Below are 9,688 nucleotides of genomic sequence, written 5' to 3' on the forward strand. Positions count from 1 at the left end.
TTATATTGTTCAATGAATACTAAATATCAGTTACATTAACATTATAATTCCAGTGAATACTAAATAACAGTTACGTTACATTAACATTATAATTTTTCACTCAACTATGTAATTGTTACATAATATTTGTATTAGACTCATATTAGACTATAGATTGAGAATTACTATCGGACCAATTAAAATAATCACGATTTAGATTATCTAATTTACTCGATTGCAATTTTCAATACATAGTATAATACGGGCGCTATAATACCTTAAAAAAGATACGATACTGGGGTTTTTATTCAAGCAGCGAGCTCTATGTCTTCTCACGCATGCGCTGTAGCATCGCAATATATTGCATCTGACATCACTGCCTAGATTCAGTTGTAGACTGCAGTAGACTGGTGTCGCATGGAATGCCGCCGAGGATGCCGATGCCAATGCCGATGCCGATGTCGATGTCAATGTCGATGAATCCAGTGTTTGGCGGTCCTGGTCCGATGAGACAAAGATTATTTTTACCACCGCGACCAGCTGGCGTCTCGCGACCCAATGGCTTGTTACCGCTCTTTCCAGGATTTAGAGCACGTGGCATGGTACCCGGTATCATACCACCGATGGGACCACGAGGCATTGGACCACGTAATCCGATGCGACATTGGTACAGAAGGATACCGCCGCCACCGCTGCAGATGCCATCCATGAGGCCCAGATTTCCAGTGGGCAATGGTAACATCAAGGGCAAAGCAATGAACAACACAAAAAAGGTCAACAAGCTCGAAGTATGTATTCACATTTACTCACTCATGCACGCACGTGTATGTGGCTTGTTGTTTATTAACTAAATAAAATTTGCTTCCTTCGTCCTTGAATTATATATAATAGTACCTCCTAGTTGTAAGTGATCTTGAATTAGAATTGAGAACTTAACATTTGTTCTTATTGATTTGATCGTATTTATTTCTGTATTTGGAGAATATAAATTCTCATGGAAAGGACTGTGATATCTTTCTTATGATGAGATTGGCAAACAATTGTAAAGGATAAATTGTTAATAAAACTTAGAAATTTTCATCCTGGTACTAATAAATATCTTCATTTACAAATATGATTATTTAGGAATTAGAATTAAAGAAGCCATGGATGACGGATGAAATTCGTACTGAGATACAAAAGAAAAATAAACTGTACGCTAAAGCAAAAAAGAATAAAGATGCAGTAGAATGGGACGAATTTAAGGACCTACGAAATAAAGTAACCCGGATGATAAGAGATGCAAAAAATGAATACCTTGCAAAGCATCCTGGACAGGTATATTTTTGGTCTCTACTGCAAATATTTTTATATTTTTTACATTGTATTATACTATATATTATAGCATTTCTTTTTCTTTATTTTTATTTGATCCTATGATATAACAATAGATAATTTTATTTTGCTGTTAGTCTTCCTCTAACTTACTCATTTTATATGTTTTACAACTTATATTTGTTATGTTGCTTAATATTTTTGCTTTTTTATTTTCTATTTCTGTCCTTATAATTTTATTTATTATTTACTATTACAAAAATAGATGTGATTGAGAGATATGCATGTATATATGCAAATATATATGTTTTAATTCATAAATAATTGAATAAATGAAAAAAGATATGCAAAATATGCTAGATTTTATGAGCAAGGAAATTCTCTATTAACAAATATCTATTTCCAGTTATAAAAAATTAATATGATATGTTGGGTTTGTTTCAATTTAAGATTAAAAAGATATATTATTAATGCTAATTCATATAATGGCAAGTTATAATATGAGTGATTTTTCTGATACTGTATAAAATTAATTCAGTACAAATATGAAATGCATGAAGGAGAGAAAGCAGGGAAAAATAGAAAATAATAAAATATCTTACAGATTTAATGTTAAAAAAAATTGTATTTAAAGTAAGATAAAGTAAAATTTCTAAAATTTTATCAAATCATGATTGTTTCAGAAGTAATTTTAAGATTTTTATTGTGCATCTCTATACCAGATATGTTTAACAGAACACAAATCTTATATGTATTTTATCTAGTTAAATGTCTAATTGTGAATTAATAGATAAAACACAAGTGAAATAATAACAACATATACAATATTATGATAATTCTAGAAAAAAAAATGTTATTCTAGCAGTCATTCTGCGATTAAATGCAGCTTATATCATTTGCTGTTGATGGATTACTTTGATTTTACAGGGTGGTCAGAAAACAGATGATAACAATACAATTGAATCCATTCAGAAAACTGAGAATTCAACTGAACAATCAGAACAAATGGAGCAAAGGGAGGAGACGCAGCCTTCCAGCGAACAGGCACAGTCTTAAGCTTCAGGCTACTCCTCCTATGTAAATTGTATAATTGAAATCACGTATAAGTATTCTGTTTTCAAACTTCAGAACGATTTGATCTCTAAGTTTTGATATCATTTAGCAAATTCATTACATTATCCTGTTATAAGTCTTGTTATAAGTTGAGTCTGAATGATCTTCATGTACAAATGCTATCTTTCATCTCCCTTTTTTACATTATTTTCACAATGTAATATTCATATGACAGACATCAAGATCATTTTTTTCCTTTTTTGTATCATCTATATCATAAATATATATACATGCTCTATTTAAATCTTGATAAAAATACTCTCATGAGGTTAGCATGTTTACTAGGTGGAATAATTATAATTTAGAATTCTAGGTGACTCATGTAAGAGAATTAGTGATTTATTTGAATCATTTTTTTTACGTAGCATATTCCTGTGTAACTGATATAGTTTCGTATGTAAACATTTGAACATATTAGTCATAACTTATTGCCACTTGTCGCCAGGCATGTAAAAGCTGGTCGTTTGTGGGTAAATTTTCTTAAGAAATTTTTTTTCCATATTTATGGCCAGTATTTAGTGCTGCAAGCTATAATGTTAAGGAATATAATAATAGTATATGGTAATTAACCATAAAACTGACGTACAAATAAACAATTATATATTCTTCACATACATTTTAATATGTAATTTAATATGTAAGTGTATTTAATATGTAAGAAGAAAGTCTGAAATATAGCTTGTGGCACTGATAGATTAATAGTATAACTTTTATAAATAATTATGGCGATACGTGTAATATATTCCATATTATTCCACAATATAGTCCACAAATAACTTCCAGAATATATTGAGCAAGACAAAAACCAAATTTGTAACTAAAATGCATATTGTAAGAATAAATCATATTTCTAATTCTGGTGTTTTTTCCATCATTTTATCATTCTGAACCACCAAGGAGAAATTATCCTCGTGTGTCGAAATAATCGTTCTGAAATATGAAAATAATCATATATGATATTCATATGACATATATAATCAGATATGATATATAATATTTAACAATTTACATTTGAATTAATGACTACACAATACTTTAACTATGCAATATTTTCGTACACGTTAATTAAGTTGCATACACTATACAACGTATAGTATAAATGGGACCAGAAATAAAATGCGTTAATATTTATATATAGGCAATTAACACACGAAACTAATAATTCTCATATATACATGTATATATACATATATATATGTGTGTGTGTGTGTGTGTGTGTGGATGCTATATATATATATATAGCATGAAGAAAAAATTGATTATACATGTATTAAACGTTTTATTTTATAATTATATAGTTCAAAATATTTCACTATTAAACATCTCGTGTGAATATATGTTTATTATATTGCTAATATGCTTTGAAAAAGTAATTAAGCAGTGTTTTGACAAAATATTCGTAAATTTATACACACCTGAATCCAAGGAGAGAGAAAGGATAGGTATAGGAAGGAAAACGAAATTAAAATGTAGATATGTACTTCTCATATGTAAAAAAATTGGAGAAGATTGAATTTCTGAATACCCTGGCTATAGTTTTAGAAATTTTACATTAATATAATTTATCATGCTTTTATTGGATGCACAATATGTATATAACAAAATAATGATACAACTGCAGATGATGTATTAACTAAACTTACTCAGTAGATGTATCCATATATACATTGAAGTGTAAGGTAAAGTTAAAATAGTAGAATACATTAAGATTTGTGTAAATGATAGTTGACATTCTAAACAAAATAGCAAATGTTTCCAAAAAATCAGACTCATAGCGTGTACAAAATATTTTAAGTAACGATTTTTAGGCTCATCTATATCCAGATGATGAAAAATCAGACGATCAAGAAGATGAAATTGATGTTGGCTCCGAAGATGATAATTCATACTATGAGGTATGCGACAAAGATTTTTCATCCGAGAATGCTTTTACTGAGCATAGAAGTACACACAAACTTTGTGGTATTGATGGTTGTACGTTTGCGGCGCATCCTTTGCTTGTCGAAAAACATTAGTATGCAACATGCTACATGTAACATAAGTTCAAATGTATTGCCGCGCCAGATTGTTTAGAGGCAGTGATGCGGGGATGCCGGAACATCCTTATCAGAAGGATCGGAGTTAGACATGGTAGTAAATTCGGATCTCATGTGGCCTTTTCGGGTCGTAAATCCAAACCGAGAAACCCGAGCAGCACTCGTAACAAATTCGTCTACGAGCACGAAGGTGAAACGACCTCCATCGTTTCGGAAGGCCTGCCTTTCTGGACTCAACAGCCAGCAATATGCCACGGTCCTGAGAACTGTGAAAAAGCATATGAAAGCGCTGAGCTCTGTCACGTTGGAGACGATCGAGTCGCTCCTGGGCGACTGGCCAAGATCCTGCGGACGCTTGGAACGAGAGCTCAGAGTTCTCAAAGAAGCGATCATGTCGCTCTTGAAATTGACAAAATCCTCGACGGATACTTGGGAAGAGAGAGTTCACAAACTCCAAAGGAGCGGCCACGCCGCTCCTGACAGCCAAGGTCCTCGATAGATGCTTGGAGAAAGAGAGTTCACACGGAGGCGGCCAAGTCCGCTCCTGATTCGTGGCAACGCAGAGAACTCAAAGCTGAACAAAGTAGAATCGAACCATAAGCCTCAACCCAGCAGGATATATCGGCGCCGCCTTCAACTCAGCAGAGTTGTATATTGCGGTGGTTCGACTCTATACTACGCGCCAAAAGCCCGTGTCACATTACGTATTATGGATACGGATTGGATTCAGATTGCGAATCATTGAATCTGAGCTTCTTGTTCATACTACGAATTCGATTTGCAATGTGGTCGCTGTTTGCTGCTTGTAATGTGTGACAATATATCTATAGCAAAAAAGTATTATTTAAACGAAACATGAAAAAGAAGAAATTGAGTGCATGTCTTTTGTTCCTAATCATGATTCAACATGATTTATGTACATCTGAGCGCATAATGTGGGTGCAAAAATGGATAGCAAGAAGAAAAAAGAAAGGATTACATTATAACCTTTTTATGGAACTTTCATTAGAAGATCCTAATCGTTTCAAAAGGTTTGTTGCTACACTTATATAATATAATTTAAAACTGAAGGAATCTTTATCAATATAAGGAATTTTTTTAATTTAGATGTCTCAGAATGAACGTAGATGTCTCAGAATGAATTTTTGAACATCTTCTGAATGAAGTAACTCCTTTAATACAAAAGCAAAATACTCAGTTGCGGGAAAACATTCCATTTGATGAGAGACTGTCAGTTACTTTACGGCATTTAGCAACAGGTGAGAGACAATAGAATTTTAATTGACAGTAGTATGCCAAAATTTTGTTATATTACTAAATTACTGTTATATATGCTATTTTATAGGAGAAAATCAAGAATCGTTATCTCTTACATTTAGACTTGATACAAGTACCATATCAGGAATTATAAAGGAAGTATTAAGAGCAATACTTACAGTTTTGAAAGAAAAGTTTCTTCGTTTTCCTAATACTGAAGACGAATGGTGTGTAATTGCCAATCATTTTGGAGAGCGATGGGATTTCCATCATGTGATAGAGGCAATGGATGGAAAACATTGTTATTGACCCCCCTTTATGCTCTGGGTCAATGTTTTACAATTATAAAGGAAATTATAATGTCGTCTTATTATTAGCTTTAATAGATGCTAATTTACGTTTCATTTATGTTGATGTGGAAACTAACAGCAGAGTGAGTGATTCCGTTGTTTGGAATAATTATTCCTTGAAAAAGCACTTCAATAACAATACTCTGCATATCCTTCCTCCTGCTCCATTGCCAGGTTCAGAGGAAGATTTTCCTTTTATGATAATCGGAGCTGAAGGTTTCCTATTATCACAGAAACTATTAATACCTTATCCAGGGCCTCAATGTAGTAGGAGAATAGACAGAAGAATATTTAATTATAGGTATGTAAAATGTTTATATCTTTTCAAATTATCAAAAATTACAATAATGTCAAAGTATTCCTTTCTTTATGTGTTATAGATTATCTAGAGCTCGTCGTTGTGCAGAAAATGCTTTTGGCGTAATGGTTGCCATAGAAAAGGCTGTTTGTATAATAAATTTATCTTCCTATTCTTCTGTAATATATATATTTTTATTCGTAAGAGTAAGAAACAAATTAAAAAAGAATAAGGCACAACACAAGGCGCGAACACGCAACTTGGCGAGTACTAGCACCGCGCTCAGTCTGCTGCGCTACATCGTCGCTTGGAAGTAACTCTGCAAATGTTAGAATAACGGACCATACTTAAAATCGCGAAATTTCAATTTGTAATTTCTCCCAAATGCTTGAATGTTGCATCGTCTCCGGTTAATAGTAGCTTTTGCTGGACTTATACTAAATTTCTGCCAAAGCTCGTCAAAATCAGCGACCCCAAGTTTAGCAGCAGTCCTTGTCAGATTATAGTCCAGAAAGAATTAGCCTTGCTCGCGTCATTGACAGAGTTGCTAGATGCAATATATTACGACGTTACAGCGCATGCACGAGATGACGTAGAGCACGCTGCTTGAATAAAAGTCTCAGTATCGTATCTCTTTTAAGGTATAGCGCCCGTATTATACTATGCATTGAGAATTGCAATTGAGTAAATTAGATAATTTAAATCGTGGTTATTTTAATTGGTTCGATAGTAATTCTCAATTACAATTACATTACAATTTTTCTACATTACAAAATCTACATTACAATTTTTCACTTAACAATGTTATTGTTACATAGTCGAATGAGAAATTATAATGTTAATGTAACGTAACTGTTACTTAGTATCCACTGGATAACATAACCTGGAATAAGGCACTCGCGTAAAAAACGCGGGAAAACTATGCGGGAAGATAGCTGATCGGATAGTGCGGGCCCCTCCATGGACCCTGCGATGTGCTTGCCGTTATTGGCATATGCTTTCGTAGAGCTTACGTCATCTCACGCATGCGCTATAGCGTCGCAATATATTGCATCTAGCAACTATGGTCGCTGAGCGAGAACGAGAACAAGAAAGTGTGAAAGATATTCTCACTTGCGTCGCTGAGCGAACACGAGAGTGAGAAGGAGGGAATGATATTTTTCTGTCGCTCGGCGCGCCGACGATTGTCAAGCGCGTGGTCCACACGGATAGACTGAGCCGGCTATGGTGCGTGCGTGGTGGGTGAAATCAGGAAAGAGTCGTGGACATTGGCATCGTAGTTCATGTGCACGGTTGTACAGAGGGCGCCTCACACTGGGCTCGGCTAAAAGCGGCCCATGGCATCTCTCCTTCTCTCTGATACTACGCAGCGTTAAGCCTCTTGCACAATGCCAGGTAACAGGCAATAAGAATAAAAATAGACCAATCACAATAGATTATTCTTGTAATAGTCGATTGTGATTGGTCTATTTTATTCTTATTGCTTGTTGCCTGGCATTGTGCAAGGGGCCTTACACTCACGTTGATGGTGACAGAATTTTGCTGCTTGTGCGTGTCGAACAAAATGCGAAGATGGAATATTCAATAGAAGATGCGAAAAAATGGGTAGAAGAAAGGAAAAAGTAAGTCGTGTTAATATTAATAATATTTATAATATTTATTAATATTAATAAATTAATATTAATAATATTTATAATATTTATTAATATTAATAAATTAATATTAATAATATTTATGTTAAAATAATAAATATTTATGCTTTTTCAAGATGTTGCTATTTTAATACAAATATGACAATTTTGTGTGAATAGATCTGTATTCTTGTATATTTAGTTTCATTTTTAACATTCTGTTATTTACCAGTATTTAATTATTTATTCACCTATTATATATATTTACTTTTCATACATTACTCTTATTCATATATTACTTTTATTACATATTTAATCTTCATGTTAATTATTCGTAGTGTTAATATATAATTGTATTGTATTGATGCTAAAACAGGAGATTTCCTACTAAAAGTAACATTATGTTACGTGAAGCGGAGAATCTAGAGAAATTACAAAGAGGAGAAACAATTCAGCAAAATCAGAGTGTTTTCAAAACGATGAAAACGACGAATATGCGTAGGAAAAAGCGTAAACCACGCAGGCAATTAGCACACAAAACTAATAATTCTCATATAGATGAAACATACAGAGGTTTACGTCCATTTCCTGGAATAAGTAAGTTATATAATTATGCAGAAATACTTTTGTTTTATATACATAATTTATATAAAGTTTGATTTACATTAAATTTTAATTCAGTTTCTTTTGCACAAGATATCTAATATAATTTATTTTCCGCTATAAACACTATTGATGTTACAGATATTTTGCAAGAAGAAGAAAGTTTGAATGAAACGTCTCTCAATGAACAAATTGAACAAACAGTTTTCCATAAAGAAATAATTGATAATATTTCAGACGAAGATGATGATATACCACAAACATTTGCTAAATCTAAACCTGCTAATTTATCTATATTTTCTTTAGTAGCAAATTATGAAACTGAAGAAGAGGGTAAGTAAAATAATTTCTAATATAACAGAATATATTACTTTCTCATTATTAATTTTCTTATATGTGAGAATATTTCAAAACTTATATAATTATTTATACTGATTAGTATTCTCCATTTAAATGAATTTTCTCCCAATAGGGAATCTAAAGCTAATTGTAATTTTAGATGCTGCTTCTGAAGAAATACCAATAGAAAAAGTGCAAACAGAGAATCTTCAGGATCATAAGACAGCAGAAAACACAGTTCATGAAGAAACTTACAATGATGCGCAATCTTGCACAGATGCAAGTGAGAGTAAATTGAATTACCAGATAATAGCTGATGATAAATCCCAACATCCCAGCATTAAATATAAAGATAAACCTAAGCATAACACTCATCAAATAGTGGAAGATAAAAGACAAGAGAAAGTTTCAAATAGGCACCATAACAAATTATTACAAATGTTACTCTCGCGTTCTATACAACACGAAAGAAATTTAATATCCCAATGCTTAAAATATATCGTAGATGATAATTTCTTCGAGTCGCCAAAATCTTGAATATAGTAACTATTAGAAATAGTACTATCTAAATAAGTTATAGTAAATTGACTAAACTTTAAAAAATATATAATTCACTATTTGGTGCTATTGATAATAATTATATAAAGCAGAAAATAAGATTTAATCTGGATTGAGATTTATTTCCTTTTTTAACTAGTTTTTATATTTATTCTTTTTCTTCAAGACAATTTTCAAGTATAAACGATTATAAGAAGGAAAATTGACAAG

General features: G+C 32.3%; 2 protein-coding genes across 2 annotated transcripts; both read left to right on the forward strand.

Annotated features, from left to right (window-relative positions):
* The first annotated feature begins 343 nt into the window (after nt 1-343).
* Nucleotides 344-9,608, forward strand: LOC105181719 (uncharacterized). Its single transcript, XM_025300232.1, has 13 exons — nt 344-767; nt 1,105-1,296; nt 4,215-4,420; nt 4,683-4,930; nt 5,609-5,701; nt 5,788-6,000; nt 6,077-6,350; nt 6,430-6,493; nt 7,560-7,742; nt 7,854-7,969; nt 8,355-8,575; nt 8,723-8,914; nt 9,081-9,608. The coding sequence occupies exons 1-13, from the start codon at nt 402-404 to the stop codon at nt 9,455-9,457; spliced, it is 2,745 nt and encodes a 914-aa protein (XP_025156017.1). The 5' UTR covers nt 344-401; the 3' UTR covers nt 9,458-9,608.
* On the forward strand, nt 5,953-6,673 carry LOC105181588 (uncharacterized). The gene is made up of 2 exons (XM_011138462.3): nt 5,953-6,350; nt 6,430-6,673. The coding sequence occupies exons 1-2, from the start codon at nt 5,989-5,991 to the stop codon at nt 6,662-6,664; spliced, it is 597 nt and encodes a 198-aa protein (XP_011136764.2). The 5' UTR covers nt 5,953-5,988; the 3' UTR covers nt 6,665-6,673.
* Nucleotides 9,609-9,688: the final 80 nt, after the last annotated feature.

This window comes from Harpegnathos saltator, unplaced genomic scaffold (assembly GCF_003227715.2).
Source record: "Harpegnathos saltator strain DR-91 unplaced genomic scaffold, Hsal_v8.6 scaffold337, whole genome shotgun sequence".
NCBI classification, from domain to species: Eukaryota; Metazoa; Arthropoda; class Insecta; order Hymenoptera; family Formicidae; genus Harpegnathos; species Harpegnathos saltator.

Coding starts and splice junctions, on each gene's coding strand:
- LOC105181719 (XM_025300232.1), top strand. CDS start 402: ATGCCGCCGAGGATGCCGATGCCAATGCCGATGCCGATGTCGATGTCA. Junction 6,001..6,076: donor GGCAATGGATGGAAAACATT/GTTATTGACCCC, acceptor TCTTATTATTAG/CTTTAATAGATGCTAATTTA. Junction 7,743..7,853: donor AGCCTCTTGCACAATGCCAG/GTAACAGGCAAT, acceptor GCATTGTGCAAG/GGGCCTTACACTCACGTTGA.
- LOC105181588 (XM_011138462.3), top strand. CDS start 5,989: ATGGAAAACATTGTTATTGACCCCCCTTTATGCTCTGGGTCAATGTTT. Junction 6,351..6,429: donor AGAAGAATATTTAATTATAG/GTATGTAAAATG, acceptor TATGTGTTATAG/ATTATCTAGAGCTCGTCGTT.